Genomic DNA, 16676 nt, shown 5'->3' with positions numbered 1-16676 from the left:
GTTCTCGCACACAGGGAGGGGGCGGGTGAAGGGGCGTCTTCGGGGCCCTGAGGAGTCTTCAGGGTTTGGAGGAGGGGCGTGAGTGCGCGGCAAAACAGGCGGGAAGGAGCAAAACAAGGATTAGGGCGCGGGCCGTGGTGGTTCCGGTTCTCACACTCGCGAGGCCCAGGAACCAGTGTTGCGTGAGGGGAAGGCGGGACGCCCAGGTCGGTGTTAGGCCCAGACGAATGCCCCCGTTTGCACAACCCGCATTCGCGTCTCCTTTCTTCCGCCGTGCTCCCCTCTCGCCCGGGCTGCGGGGCGAGCTGTATGTAACGGGCCGCAGCGCCCGTCAGGCGTGGCCCGGGCCGGGGGCGCAGCCGCAGGGTCGCGGCCCGCTGTCCGCTGGCGGCTCGGGGTTCCGGGAGATGTTGGCCGTCCCGCTGGGCTGTGGCGGGCGAGCCTCGGAGTCCGGGAGAGCTCAGTCCCTTTGCTTCCGGCGCTGAGCCTGTACTCCCGGGGTCTTTACAGGGCTCTCTGTTCTGACGAAACCTTTTGTTTTTCCTTTCTTTTTTTTCTTTCTTTTTTGTTAATGGGACCTGCGATACGAGTATTTTGTAGTGTCGGTGCTGCCGCTACGTGTGAAAAATTTCTGGAAGTATTGCTTTCATATCCTACAATGAATGCAAATCGCAAAATGCGTTGTAGACATCCGCTTTGCGTTCGGTCACCTCTTTAAAGCGCCCACCGTGTGTCAAGGTATTCGGCAGTGATTAAAACAGACTAAAACCCTCGCCCTCAGATATGTTACCGTTCTAGCGTGTTCAGTTTATGCTTGCTTTGTGTGCGGTTACTTCTAAGGCCCGTGTCAGGCTTTGATGGTTTCTTTTGTTAAGGCACTTAAGGTCACCCTGAATCGGTGACAAACCTGGGATATTGCCAGTAAGTAGTACCCAGTATCCACATCCTGACTCTTGGCCCTCCAGCTCTCACCCGCAACCCCAAACTTGTGTTGAAGCATAAAAATGTTATAATTTACATGGGATGTAAACCCACCGTTAGAATACACTTTTTTTTTTTTGTAATGATGAATTTGTGCTGATTCATTCCGCTGTAACTTGATTTTCCTCTTGAATACTTTGCAAATTAGATGTAACCAGCATTTAAAAACAATGTCTGATTTCCGCCATCTTTTATCTTTTACTTGCTTAATCAGGAAGAGAACTCTTTAGGAGGAACTGAGAACTTCATGAAGCACCAACATTTACTGGCTGGGAGGATAGTTAACAAATACTGTTAGAGCATAGTGTCTGGGATTGTGGAGTTTTTAAAAGGCTCTTTGAGTTGTCATATAATTTTTTAATGGCCCCACCATGAAGAATATTATAGTCTTGTTGAAAGGTAAAACTTAACTTGCGTTTGGTTTTACGATACATAGTTTGGATTTTTATTTAATGTTCAGTCAAGAAAATTGAGTGTATGCAGGGGCTCGGGATACTTGGATTATAGAGGTTTAATCTGCCGGTCAGTATTTGCAGCATTTAATTGAATATGTCATTTAAAACATGGGACACTTCACTAACACAAATAGGCACGTATAGGGGTACTGTACTAATGATGTTTTCTTTCAAGCTAGTATTTCTGTTGCAACAATCATTTTCTGCCTTGATAAACAGTGATGATTGATGGGCAGGAATGCAAAGTAAGCAGCTTTATCTTAAGAACTTATTCCCAGTTTCACTGTCTTCTGACTGGACCCTAACTGCTGAAAGGTCTTATTCGTCTTTTCTAGATGCCATTGTCAGATTTTGTGGGTTTTTTTGCTTTTTTCTTTTTCTACTTGTCTTCTTCCTTACCTCTTTTAATTTGCTTTATAGGTTTACTCTTTAAATAACAAGAAAGTCTGTTTTTTTCCACCATCTTCATTCAGGGACTTGCTAGCTTGAGGAAAGTCTGTCTTTTCACCATCCTTTCATTCTCTATTGTTTTCAGCCAAACTATATTACATCTGTGCTCATTCAAGGACTTACCAACTTGGTTGATAACATTGTGGCTTCTGTCTTGAGTAAATAATTGTATGATTATTTGGACTCCTGATGAATTTAGAGCTAGTATTACTTAGCTGTGGGACTTACTTTAGATAAACTAATATAATTGAGATTGTACACTAGCGAGCTGGATGATTACTTAAAATTTTATAACTACCATTTTCTGAGTTTGTGCCAGACCTTGTGCTGGCAGTTTAATGCTTATTACAGTTCTGCAAGTAAATTGTGGTTAAGACAAAGTTAAGGAACACATTTAAGGTCACATAGCAGAAATGGGATTCAGACTCCTAAGCCTATTCTGTTTGTCTTTTCCTTACATTAGGTTATGGAGGATACACAACAGCTCCACTAATTACTTCTTTCTGATTTCAGTCATTAAATATAAATTTTTTTCCCATAATTTTCAGAGTGCCTTCTCAAAATTCTGGGGTTACCTTAAAGTCATTCCCCAAGGAGTTAAAACACAGACTCACCTGTATTTTTTAGATGAAGACAGTGGAAACATGGACTGGTTATAACTTGAGTATTTGTTAGTGCTTTTAAATCTTAGCTATTGATTGAATGCCGCATACAATGTCCAAAAGGATGGTATCAATACTTCTGCCTCTTTTTCTATTTTTTAAAAAATTGAAATATGTGAGGCTGACTGAAAATTAACTTATAAATCAAATTTGCCTAAGTCTTAGTGGCAAATGATAGAATTTTCGTACTCTAGTCTCTTCTGCTCAGTTCCTGCAGTCAAGATCTAGAATGTAGATTAGTGTGGTCAGCCAAGTTTAGCAAGCACAAGATGTAAATTAATTTTTAAAAAACATTTTTTTCATGATTATAAAATTAATGGAGATTAAGATGTATGTAGTTTTACATCTGACCTTTTCTCCTAACAATAAAATATGAACATATTTTCATGTCATTAAATAGTACTTAAAAATGTTTTTTCAGAAGACTATATCATGGATCCAATGTAATATATTTAATTAAAAAAAAATTTTTTTTTACTGTGTTGAACATTTAGGTTGTTTCTGTTTTTTTTTCCAAACTGTAAAAGCACAGTGATAAACACCCTGGCACATAAAATCTTTGTCCTCATTTCTGATTATTTTTTTAAGATTAAGTTTTGAAATCATACGGTGTGAACATTTCTTAATGTACAATTTCAACAACGTAAACTTTTTCATATTTTTTTCTTGGACAGTGATGTTCTTGAGGATCAGGGGCTGTTCTTTATGTATGAGCAGATGAGAAGTTGTGCTGCTGTAGCTAACACCTCCCCTCTGAGTTGCTTCTACCTGCGGTGACTATGGTTACTCAGTTTCTCAAGAAAGGGAGGAACAAAAACCTTAGGAATTCTCTTGAAGGAGTAGATGCAAGTAATACAATTTACTAAATTATTAAGGGGCTCGGTTATTGAAACCCAGTCTAAACTTTATAATCCCACATGATAATACTTTTTCCATTTAATTAAAAAATTTAATAAGCTTTTCTTTTTTACCTGTAGGAAAAAAAATCCTATTATATGTAGAAACATCTTCTTATTAAAATTGTTTTAACATGCAGTTGTGGGGAGTAGACCATGTTTCAGATCAATATGCCCTCCACTTTACTTACTTTGCTGTTAAATGAAGAATTCTATGTAGCAAATGTGCATTTAGTTATAACATTGTTATGAAATTGTAGTATATCATGTAGCTCTGGAAGTGGAAATTTAAATCCTAGAAGGTAGTATTTGGAGAAAATTATAATTAGAACTGCCACGTGTTAATAGAACAATTTCACTGTGGTTCATTGAGCACTGTTTCTCAGAATTTGTCCCAACTATCATCTGAAAGGAGTTCTGTCACTTGCCGTATGCAACAACACAAACAAAGAAGTGCGTGTTTGAAATAACTACAAAATTAAAAAAATAAAATGAATACATAAGCCTTAAAATATCAGTTTGTAATATTTAAACATTAAAAAAACTTTTATGTCATATTTTAGTAGAGTTATAGCAAAAGGAAAAGTACTTAATGATAACACTGTTTTGAAGCTGTTACATAGATGCAGTAGGTGATGTTGTGTTTCTTTGATTTGACTTCGTAAAGGAAATAATTTAGAATATACTAGGTGAGCTTGTCGTTTAAATGAGATCTGAGAAAAGTCTGTTCGTTGTAATAGTGTAGTGCTCTTATAGAATGGCCATTTATGAATGAGTTTTATAGTTTACATGCAAGTGGGTATATGTAAATGAGGGACTGGCTTTACTTTCTCTTTTAAGTTGAACAGGGTCTAGAAAATGATATAGAAATGGAGGTTAGCAGAATTTCGTTGTGCGTCTGCTACCATGTATGATCTGTATGTCTTAATCTTCATGCCTGTTTCATTCTCACCCAAATAGATGACAATCCCTCCCTTTCTATCATAAATGACTATTTTGAGGTTTAGATAATATTACAGATGTAAAAGTATGTATTTTGAAAAAGCTTAAAATCTTACAAATAAGAGGTTTTAATATTTATTAAACCTTTTTCTTCAGTTCTCTGTTTAAACAGCTGTACTGCTGGGATATAGAATTAACACCACTGAAATTCCTTGCTTTCATTTTCTATCCAGCCTTGACCTTTTCAGTTCACAATCAATCAGTCTTTCTTTTTTATTGGTTCCTTCCTCCTCCTAGAAGTACTAAGAGTATTAACTCCTACTATTTAACAGGTTCAGGTAGAAAATAGCATTTGTGTTAAATGGCTGCATGTAATAATTTAGGGGTATATAGTGTATACACCAAGTAATTTATAGTACAAAACATTCTGCAAATAACTTAATTAATTGTGGCATTTATACTTGATAATTCATTTAAATAATTATAACTCTACTGAAAGTACACTGTCTTGATTTCAGTTTACTTAATGACTGTCATCTCATTACTACAACACCTCTGCCAATTAGACTAGGCCCATTTGCCAGTGCTGTGGTGTTTAAATTTTAGTGGAGGAAGTAAGGTAGCTTATTATTGAATGAGCACACCTAAGAGCCTTGGATCTAGCTTAATTTTTGAGGTTAAAAAAATGACAACAGATGTGATAAAGTAGCACTTGGGAATCTTAGGTTATAGAAGTGCAGACCTCTGTCTTGAGTATAAGATGTCACTCAACTGTGGCCTCATAATATCATGCTTGGGGATTTTAACATGCCTTATTTTAATTAATTTCACGCTTCGATGTTATTTTGTTTTAGGGTCATCTTTTAAGCATGCAGCTTAACTTGGTTTTTTCAGTTTGAGAGTATCTTTTAACAGGTGAGTTAATCTATGTTCATTATGATTGCTGATCTATTTAGACTTATTTCTACCACCTTGTTTATTCTTTATATTTATAGTGCTTGCCATTTCCTTTTGTGCCTTCTTTTGGATTGTTTTCTTTATTCTGTGTTTTCCTCAGCAAGTTTGAAAATTAGTTATTAAATATCTATCCTTTTGGTGTTTGTCTTCAGTATTTTTATTGAGGATATAATTTACATTCAGTAAAATTCATGTTCTTTTTTGTATATAGTTCTATGAGTTTTGACAAACATTAGTCACATCATCGCTGCCACCTGTTTCTATAGTGTTGCCTTTTCCATAATGCCATCTAGGACTTACACAGTGTTTGTCTGGCTTCTTTTACTTAGCTCGCTGCATTTAACATTTATCTTAGTCTATTTGGGCTATTGTGACAAAAGAGCATAAACTGGGTGGTTGATAAACAACAGAGATTTATTTCTTTGGAGACTGGGAAGTCCAAGGTCAAGGTGATGGCAGATTTAGTGGGCGTCTAATGAGGACATGCTTCTTGGTTCTTAGATGACAGTCTTTTTACAGTAACCTCCCATGGCAGAAGGGGTAAGTAGCTGTGTGGAGACATCTCTACTGTTTATTTATTTTTTTGTTATTGGGTTGTAAGTTTTTTTAAAAATTAATATCTTCTCAAAATTCTGACTTTATTTTTATTTATTGATTTATTGATTTATTTTGGCCATGCTGCACGGCATGTGGAATGTTAGTTCCCCAACCAGGGATCAAACCCATGCTCCCTGCAGTGGAAGCACAGAATCTTAACCACTGGACTGCCAGCGAAGTCCCATGAGGGCTGATTCTCATAATGTAAACAGTTCGCAAAGGCCCCACCTCCTAATACCATCACATTGGGCATTAGGATTTCAACATATGAATTTTCTGAGTGATACCATCTGTAGCAATATTCATCCATGTTATTGCATCTATTAGTTTATTCCTTTTTATTACTGAATAGTATTCCATTGTAATGATGTACAACAATTTGTTAATCCATTCACCAGTTGAAGGACATGTGGGTTGTTTCTAGTTTTTTGGTGATTATGAAAAAAGCTGCTATAAATGTTCACATAGAGATTTTTAATGAGCATTCATTTTCATTTCGCTTGAGTAAATACCTAGTAATGCTGGGTTGTGTGGTGAGTTTAACTTTGTAAGAAAATGCTAAAATCTTTTTCTTCCTAAGAAACTGCTAAACTATTTTTTAAAGTGGCTGTGTCATTTTGCTTTCCCACCAGCAATGTATGAGAATTCCAGTAGTTGGTATTGTCAGTTACTTTTTATTTTAGCTATGCTAATAGATGTGTAATATCACACTGTGATTTCAATTTTGCATTTCCCTAATGTCTTACTCGTTATCTGCGTATCTTTTGGTGAAATGTCTATTCAAATCTTTTGTTCCTTTTAAAATTAGTTTGTTTTCCTATTGAATTTTAGAATTCTTTATATAGTCTGGATATGTCTTTTGTCAATTATGTATTTCTCCCAGTCTGTGGCTTGTCTTTGTGTGTGTTTGGCTTGTCTTTATACTCTTAACAGTGTCTTTCACAGAGCAGAATTTAAAAATTTTGGTGAAGCTCAGTATATTAATTTGTTTTATGGATTATGCTTCTGGTGTTGTATCTAAGAACACTGTTAAGAAACCAAGATCACAAAGATTTTTCTCCTAACTTTTCTTCCCCTTTAAAAAAAAATGAGGTATAATTGACATATAACCTTTTGGTTTCAGGTATACAACATAATAATTTGATATTTGTATACATTGCAAAATGATCACCACAGTAAATCCAGTTAACATCCATCACCACACTTAGTTACAAAAAATTTTTTTTCTTGTGATGAGAACGTTTAAGATCTACTCTCTTAGCAACTTTTAGATATGCAATATAGTATTTTAACTACAGTGACCATGTTGTACATTACATTTCCATGACTTATTGATTTTATAACTGGAAGTTTGTACCTTGTGACCCCCTGCACCCATTTCTCCCACCCCCACCCCTTACCTCTTGCAGCTACCAATCTGTTCTCTCTTATCTATGAGCTTGGTTTTTTTTTTTTTTTCTCCTAACTTTTCTTATAGATGTTTTATAGTTTTAGTTTTCACATTTAGGTCTGTGGTCCATTTAATTTTTATATATGATGTGAGGTATTGGTTGAGGTTCATAGTTTTGCATATGGATGTTCAGTTGTTTTAGCATCATTTGTTCAAAAGACTATCCTGTTTCCTTTGAATTGCCTTTGCAACTTCGTAGAAAATCAATTGACTATATATGAATGGGTCTGTTTTCTAGGCTGTCTTCTCTTCCTATTGACCGATATGTTAATCCTTTTGCCAATACTTCACTGTCTTGATTACTGTAGTTTATACTAAGTCTTGAACTCAGTGTGAGTCTCCAACTTTTTTTTTTAATTACCTTCGCTATTCTAGTTTCTTTGCCTTTCCATGTAAATCTTAGACTCAGCTTGCCATTCTTTAAAAAAAAAAAATGAATGTTGGGATTTTGAATGGAATTGCATTGAATCTATATATCTGTTTGGGGAGAATTGAAACTTAATCATAGAGTCTTCAACACAGCATATCTGTTCATTTGTTTAGATTGTCTTTGATTTCTTTCAACAGTAGTTTGTAGTTTTCAGCATATACATCCTGCACATATTTTGTTAGATTCAAGTTTTGAGGGCTACTGTAAGTTGTACTCTTTGTTCATTGCTCGTACAGTCAAGTTTCATTATTCCTGGTAGTTATGTTCTATATAAAGTCCCTGTGAACACTGAGTTAGGGAATACTGAACTATTGTTCCTAGGGGAAAGACAAGGTTAGGTTCCTGTGAGCCTCTGGTCATGACATTTTCACCAACTGATTAGTACATAACCTTGTTTTATTTGTTTCTTTTTAAAGACACTTTATTCACTATATGTTGTTGATTCATTAACTGAACTTACGACCAGTGGCACTATAACTAATGCCTGAATGAAGCTTAATCTAACACACAGATTTTATATGACACATCTCACACAGTTTTCTTATGCTTTGGAACACTAGATAGTGCTTCAGCGGTATGCTACGGGGCCGTTTTAAATAGTGAAATCATCAACAAAAAGCACAAAAGTGTGAAAATGTGGCACTAAATAGAGCACAAAAAAGACACTTGCATCTCGCTAACTCATTTATCAGGTGATATAGCTTCTTTGTACATTCTCTGGCATTTTTTCATAAACATTCATGTCATCTGCACATAGAGGTAATTTTATTTTTTCCTTTTGTTCCTCCTCTACTTCCCTCTTGATTTTTCTCTCTTTCTAAAAAATTATGGTAAAAAACATATAACATAAATTTACCCTCTTAACAGTTTTGAAGTGTACATTATGTATCTTCCTGATGTGGGATAGGGTGCCACAGTCTTAAATGTCTTAAAGAATCATCTAATCAATCTTGTTTTTAGAGTACCCTTTACTTCCAGGCATACTTAGTATTGCCTTTTGTGGGTTCTGGGGTTTTATATCAGCCATTCTTAATGCCACCTTAGAATTCAACTTTCTAGTGTCTGCTAAATCATGTAGTAATCTGTTTGCTTTCCAGTTTCCAAAATTTGTTGCCATTGTTTCTTCTCCCATTTTCTTTGTTCTTAGAATTTTATGGCTTTTTAAAAATCTATTATCTGAGTTTTGCGGGGATTATAAGAATGTTTTTTCAATCTTTCATTTTCACCCTTAAACACATAATTTTTATATTTTTCTTATAAAATAGTAAACATAATCAGAATCTCTATTATCCTCCTTGACAAAACATAATACCTTAACTTCCCTCTGAACTCTTTTTGTATTTTCTACATTTTTGTTACCTCAAATTTTAGATCCATCTTGTTGAATCTTAAGATTTAAAAAAAAAGATTTTTTTTCTTTGTCGTTGATGTTTTACAGTTTACCATGCTATGTTTACAGGTGGATTTTTACACGTGTTGCTTAGCAGTATTGAGCTTTTACACCCTACAGAATCATATCTTTCTTGAATATTAGAAAAATTTCAACCATTATTCTTTATTTTTTTATTATAAAAAAATTTCACTTTTATTTATATATTTTTTTCTAGTTTTATTGAGTAATAATTGGCATATATCACCATATAAGTTTAAGGTGTATAGCATTTACATATACTGTGAAATGATTACCACAACAGATTAAGCTAACATCCATCATCTCATATAGATAAAAAGATAATTGGGCTTCCCCAGTGGTGCAGTGGTTAAGAATCCACCTGCCAATGCAGGGGACATGGGTTGGAGCCCTGGTCCGGGAAGATCTCACATGCCACGGAGCAACTAAGCCCGTGTGCCACAACTACTGAGCCTGCGCTCTAGAGCCCGCAAGCCACAACTACTGAGCCCACGTGCCACAACTACTGAAGCCCACGCACCCAGAGCCTGTGCTCCGAAACAAGAGAAGCCACCGCGATGAGAAGCCCGTGCACTGCAAGGAAGAACAGCCCCCACTCACTGCAACTAGAGAAGGCCTGTGGGCAGCAGCAAAGACCCAACGCAGACAAAAAAAAAAAAAGAAAATGAAAAAGAAAAAAAAAATTCTTGTGATGAGAACTCTTAGGATCTACTCTCTTAACAACTTTCATATATATCATACAGCAGTGTTAACTACAGTCATGTTGTGCATTACATCCCTATTACTTGTTTATCTTATAATTGGAAATTTGTTCCTTTTGACCACCTTCAACCATTATCTTAAAAAAAACCAAAACTGTTTCCTTCACCTCTTCTATTTTCTAATGAAACTGTGATTACTTCAGTGTAGGAGCCTGTTTTCCCTACTTAGCTTTTTTTCCCCTTCTTTGCTTAATTTCTTAAATCTTCATACTCTGTTCTATGTAATTTCCAACGTATAAGTTCTTTCTTCATTTGTTTTTAGCCTTTTGTTTATCCCATCTACTGAGTTTTAAATTTCTGAGGCTGTTTCCCATTTCCAAGATGTCCAATTGATACTTTTCATAAATGCCTGTTACTGTTTAATTATCTTCTATTCTTCTTTAAGGATTAGTCCTACTTTTAAAGTGTATTTAGTATGCTCAAAGACATTTTAAAAATGTTTAAGATTCTTTTAAAAATATTTAAGATTCTTCATTTAAAAACAGATTTCTCCAGGTATAAATTCTCCTGTTTGTTGTGTCTGCTGATATGGCTTATGGTGGTGATTTTCCTTAAATATGTTATAATTTTGGTTTGAGAGCTCATGTTGGATAGAGGTTTTTCCCATGTGTGTTTTTCCCTTTTGTGTGTTTTTGGAGTTGCTTCAACCTGACCCCCTGGCTGGCATAGCTCTAGATCAGCTGTGTCATTAGAGACTTGGGTTTTTATGTGAATAGCCTAGTTCTGGACCATGCTATATGTACTATACAAGTTATGTAGGCCCCATTTCCATTCTTAGGTTATCCCTGTTTCCTCCATAGGCCATAGGTAGGTATTGAGTGGAAGATTTTTTTGGCCCAGTTCTAGCAAGTAGTCTGTTCTGGTCTTCTGACCTATAATTGGCACACTGGACCCTTAAACTTAAAGCCTTGGCGCTTTAGCCTGAAGTCCCCTTTTCCTGGCGGCTTTAAATCAGCAGTAAAACTCTAGGTTTCTCCTCTGTTCCTAGCCCACAAGACTTTTTTTTTTTTTAATTAATTATTTTTTATTTTTGGCTGCGTTGGTTCTTCGTTGCTGTGTGCGGGCTTTTCTCTAGTTGCGGCGAGCGGGGGCTACTCTTCGCTGAGGTACACGGGCTTCTCATTGCAGTGGCTTCCCTTGCTGTGGAGCATGGGCTCTAGGCACGTGGGCTTCAGTAGTTGTGGCACATGGGCTCAGTAGTTGTGGCTCGCAGGCTCTAGAGCACAGGCTCAGCAGTCGTGGCCCATGGGCTTAGTTGCTCCATGGCATGTGGGATCTTCCCGGACCAGGGCTCAAACCCGTGTCTCCTGCATTGTCAGGCAGAGTCTTAACCACTGTGCCACCAGGGAAGCCCTGGCCCACAAGATTTTACTCTTTGTTATTGAGTGTAGCTATGTATTTAAAGTTTTATCTAGTTTCTTGTATATCCTTCTAGAGGTCCTTTATGTATAAAGTAAATAAGAATGTGCTTATTTTCCTTTCTTTTGTACACAAAAGTTAGCACACTGTGTTTTGCTTTTTTTTAGCCAGAAGGTAGAAAACATTTCCATATAGAGATTGTTGGTTTCTTTGTTAAAGATACATGCCAATTTGACTCTGCATGGTTTATTTTTATCACTATGGGCAGGGACCTCTCCTACCTTAGAATTTTTACATTGTTTTTCACATGTAATTTAAAAATTATATATCTGTACTCTCAATTATTTTCTTCATTGTAAAGATTCATCAGTTTGGTAGTTATGACCTTCTTAATTCCTCCTTTAAAATGTTATTCTTGTATTCCTCACAATAACTAACTCTTCCTTTAAATTTTAACCATTTGTTAAATTAATAATATGACCACCTGTTTAGGGTCACAGAGTTTGTAAGTGAAAGATAATTTGGCATCACACTTGCACTCTGAACCGCTAGATTATATACTGGCTCTCCTTTGTTTTTTTATTTCTTTTTTTTTTTTTTTTTTTTTAACAGGATAAGGGGGTTTTACTTTTAAATGATTATCAGTACACCAAATAACAACATGTAACAAATTCTTGATTTCTGTCTTCTAGTAATTTTTATTAAAAGATATTAAAAGCAGCCCAAACAATTATACTAGTATTCATTGTTCTAACCTTTATCCAGAAAAGACTGTTTTAAGGCTGGATGCTGCTTAGTACAGGTTACAAATAACTACTTACTGTTTTTTCATAGGTAAATCCCCTGACCTTCACAAAGCTTTAGGGGAAAAAAATTAATCCCTTTTTTGTTAAAAATTAAAAAAAAAAAACAACTACATCTACAAAAGAAGAAGTCAGTATTGAGATATATATATATATATATATATATATATATATATATATATATATATGTTGCTTTAGCTAAAAGATGTGGGAAACCAGACAATATATGCCTATTAAATTTTCTAAGAAATGCAAGGTTAAGAAAATGAAATATTTGGATAAGCTTTAAGTTTTTACAAGGAAGCTAGATTTGCTATTTTCCAAAAAGTGATAGGACCTGCTATATAATATACAGAGATAATTTAATGCCTTTTCACAGAATGTAACTTGAGCTTTGTTAAAATTTCATTTTGCATGAAAGCATCTAAAATGCCAGTCCGTGGAACAGACCTTCTTCCCCTATGCATTTATGCAGTAGTTTTCATGGATCTCTGGCTAGATGTAGCAGACAAAGCCCAGGAGGTTATCTAGCACTTCATCCCTGTTTTGCCAGAGGTAGATCTGGAGAATGGTCATCACCTGGGTCTCTTTTTCCACCCCAGTGCTGCCCCTGCCATGGAATCCCAGAGCTCCAGCTTCTCTGGCTTTGAACCTTTTCTCCCTCTGCAGTTGGTACTGTTCAATTTCAGTTTCAGCTGCTTTGGTCTGCTTCACCTTCAGGTTGCTTGCGGGCCTCGGATGCCTTTTGGGTGACCTGCTTCTGGCCTGCAACCATTGCTGGGGCCTAAGTGAGCAGCCTAAATGATTGGATTGCCACCTTAGGTCAGCTGATTTGTGCCTGTGCTGTTGCTCTGTCCGCCATCTTCTCCTATCCTTTAATTTTCACAGTAGCCCTATGAAGTAAGTATATAGGGAAGGAAACAAGCTAAGGTAGAGTGTCTGAGTTTCTCGTGGTAACTTGCTTTTGTTTATTTCATTCAAAACCTCATGTTTTTATTCTGTACTACCTCTACTCTACCCTGATTGATAATAGGAACCTTCAAACCATACCATCGAACTTTGCACTTATGAAAATAGGCCAGTGATTCTTTCTGAAGCTTCCTGTTATAACCCTTACTGCTTCTTGTCTTAGCTCTCAGGGCCATTTCTGAGCAATAGAGGTTACAAGTACTCCACTGAACCACCAGTTCCAAATCCCGTCCTCAAATCCTGTGCTCCTGTTCCAAATGGTAAGTTTTCTTATGGGCATGTTAAAACTTTTATAAATTCGAACTCTTAGATATCTTCATCTGTAGAAGGAAAAAATATACTTTTGTGAAAAAAGGTTAGTCTTTAGTGTTTGGCTACTTTTTTATCATACTGAGAAAATCAGAAGTATATTTCCCTGATAGGACTGTTGAGAATTATTTAGCCAAACAAATAAGATGCTTTACATCAGCTCAGAATCTATTGTTACTTGTTATAATTTTATGGAATACAATGGTATAAGTTTTAATAGAGTACTAATTATAGATATAGAAAGGACCTTAGTAAATATTGTTCCTTAGCTAAATTTTAAATTATTAGACTCTGCTTATTATATTAACATAATAACTACTAATTTCTACAGGTATTTCATAGGTCTGACATGCTTTACAAATGTTAATCATGTAATCCTCACAACAACTGTGTTAGATAGGAGGTGGTACTGACATTTTATAGATGAAAAAATTAGGTTAGAGAAGTTAAGAAATTTATACTAGGTCACAGAACTTATAATTTGAAGAGCTAGCCTTCAAACCTAGGTATATCTTGTCTCAAACCTTGTGCTTTTCTTATTTTACCATCTGATTACTTGGGGCATTTGAAGTTTTGCCATGTAGAAAGTCAAAGAATTATAAAGGTGCTGAAGAGAGAAAAATCTAAAAGTTTGATTACTCCTGTTTGTGCATTGTAGAGAATTATAGAAACTGTATTTAGATGTACTGAATTACCATAATTTTTTTTTGTTTGTTTTCAGGTAATAGATGCCTAATATTTCTTTTATATAAAAGAAATGAGTATAGCTAGTATTGCATTAAGAGTTGAAACCTGGCTTTTAGCTACATGGCATGTTAAAGTGCCTTTAATGTGGCTGGAAGCTTGTATTAACTGGATCCAAGAAGAAAATGATAATGTTAATTTGAGTCAGGCACAAATGAATAAACAAGTGTTTGAGCAATGGCTCCTTACTGATCTGAGAGATTTGGAGCATCGTCTTTTACCTGATGGCATTTTAGAAGTTCCAAAAGGAGAATTGAATGGATTTTTTGCTCTGCAGATTAACTCATTGGTTGATGTAAGTCAACCTGCGTATGCCCAGATACAAAAGTTGAGAGGAAAGAATACAACCAATGACCTAATTACAGCTGAAACACAAGTAACCCCAAAACCTTGGGAAGCAAAGCCTTCACGAATGTTGATGCTACAGCTTACTGATGGAATTGTACAAATACAGGGGATGGAATATCAGTCTATTCCAGCTCTTCATAGTGATCTTCCTCCAGGTACAAAAATTTTGATTTATGGAAACATTTCTTTCCGTCTTGGTGTTCTCTTATTGAAACCAGAAAATGTGAAGGTGTTGGGAGGAGAAGTAGATGCTCTTTTAGAGGAATATGCCCAAGAAAAAGTTCTTGCAAGATTAATTGGGGAACCTGATCCTACAGTTCCAGTCATACCAAATAATTCTAACCAAAGCATCCCCAGAATTACAGATGTTCTACATCCTGCGTTAGGGCCTTCTGATGAAGAACTCTTGGCAAGTCTTGATGAAAACGATGAGCTTGCAGCAAATAATAACACCTCTTTGGAAAGAAGTTGTTTCAGCACAGGTAGTTCTTCAAATACTGTTCCCATCAGACAGTCAGATTTTGAACCAGGACTTGTTATTTCTCCAAGATCCAAGGAGAAACCACAAAACCAGTCTATGCTTTTTACTGATGAGGAATTAGATGACTTTTCATTGGAGGAGGCCTTGCTTTTAGAAGAAGCTGTCCAGAAGGAACAAACAGAGGCCAAAGAATTACAGCCACTGACTTTGAACAGAACTACAGATGAAAGTATAGAGAGATTTTCACATAGATCTAATACTCTGAATAATTTTTCTTTGATTTGCAAAAATGGAAATAATAATTGGAATGAAAAAAATTTATCTGAGCAAATAACTAATGAAGACAAATCTTTTAGTTGTCCGTCTGCTAGAGACCAAAACAGTAGTATTGTTTCAGTTAATCATAATGTACCCCTACCCCATAATTTTACAAATAAAGATAAGAACTCAGAGACATATCATAAAATAAAACAAACCAGCAGTTCAGATGGACATTCCTTAAATAATAAAATATTAAACGGAGAGCTGGTCAATTATGTACCAAAAAGTTGTTCACACATTTCTAATAAAAATGAGCACCACTTACAGACTTGTTCTTCAAGATCATCAGAGAATACCACTAATCTTTCTGTCACCATGGATTTATATTCTCCACCTTTTATCTATTTGTCTGTTCTAATGGCCAGCAAACCAAAGGAAGTTACAACAGTGAAAGTCAAAGCATTTATTGTAACCTTAACTGGAAATCTCTCAAGTTCTGGTGGCATTTGGAGTATAACAGCAAAAATTTCTGATGGTACTGCATATCTAGATGTAGACTTTGTAAATGAAATACTTACTGGTCTGATAGGGTTTTCAGTACTAGAAATGAAACAGTTAAAAAAGGATCCTTGTAAATACCAAAAGTTCCTGGAAGGTTTGCAGAAATGTCAGAGAGATCTAATAGATTTGTGCTGTCTAATGACTATTTCATTGAATCCCTCCTTGTCTAAGGCAACGGTACTGGCATTACAAGATGTTAATGTGGAACACCTTGAGAACCTAAAGAGGCGAGTAAAGAAATAATTTACTAACAAACAATTTAAAAAAACAAGGAAATATTTAGAATTAAATTTGTCCTTTTACTTTCGCAACTTTCTTTTTGTAAAAGGGGAAAAGGAAGTTTCATAACTGATTTCAGTCTAATTTTAAAATGTTTAATTATGTTTGTGTGTGTAAGTTTTTTTAATAAACTTTTTATGGTAACCGCTGAAGCAATTTGATGACCCACTGTTGTTGAGAAATTTTGTTTTCCACTTGTTATTTCACATAAGGTGACTGCTAAAGTACTGTATTGGTGTTTACTGATGAATCATACTGTTGAAAGTTAACAATTACAGACAGATAGTTGAGTACTTCTAATATGTAGAGTACCCCAAAAGATTTGTTTATATTACTAGGAAAAAATGTAAATCCAGTGGATTAGAATGTCAGACTCTCAGATACAAATTGTTTTGCTGGTTTTTGTTTTGCTGATTGGAAATATTTGTCTGGTATATTTAAAACAAATATTATCTTAACTAGATACCATTTCAGAGGTTATTGAATAGTTAAAAACCTTATTTTCAACGATAATCTATTATTATTAAGAAGATCTAGTAAGTCATTTTTTTTCTGGATTAAAATAAGGTA

General features: G+C 35.6%; 1 protein-coding gene across 2 annotated transcripts; it reads left to right on the top strand.

The window, feature by feature from the left end:
* Positions 1-37: 37 nt before the first annotated feature.
* On the top strand, positions 38-16250 carry RMI1 (RecQ mediated genome instability 1). Of its 2 annotated transcripts, XM_081236634.1 has the most exons (4): positions 38-206; positions 5241-5301; positions 13287-13383; positions 14154-16250. In XM_081236634.1, exon 4 carries the CDS (start codon positions 14190-14192, stop codon positions 16068-16070), a length of 1881 nt encoding a protein of 626 aa, XP_081092760.1. In that variant the 5' UTR covers positions 38-206; positions 5241-5301; positions 13287-13383; positions 14154-14189; the 3' UTR covers positions 16071-16250. The 2 variants fall into 2 exon arrangements, with proteins under 2 accessions (XP_081092760.1, XP_081092761.1); XM_081236635.1 differs by lacking the exon at positions 5241-5301.
* Positions 16251-16676: the final 426 nt, after the last annotated feature.

The sequence above is a fragment of the Mesoplodon bidens genome (genome assembly GCF_964165515.1).
Source record: "Mesoplodon bidens genome assembly, chromosome: 6".
Lineage (NCBI taxonomy): Eukaryota > Metazoa > Chordata > Mammalia > Artiodactyla > Ziphiidae > Mesoplodon > Mesoplodon bidens.
This window is presented reverse-complemented; position numbering and strand designations above follow the sequence as displayed.

Bases quoted from the DNA above. Each gene is read 5' to 3' on its own strand.
- RMI1 (XM_081236635.1), top strand. From the start codon at position 14,190: ATGAGTATAGCTAGTATTGCATTAAGAGTTGAAACCTGGCTTTTAGCT.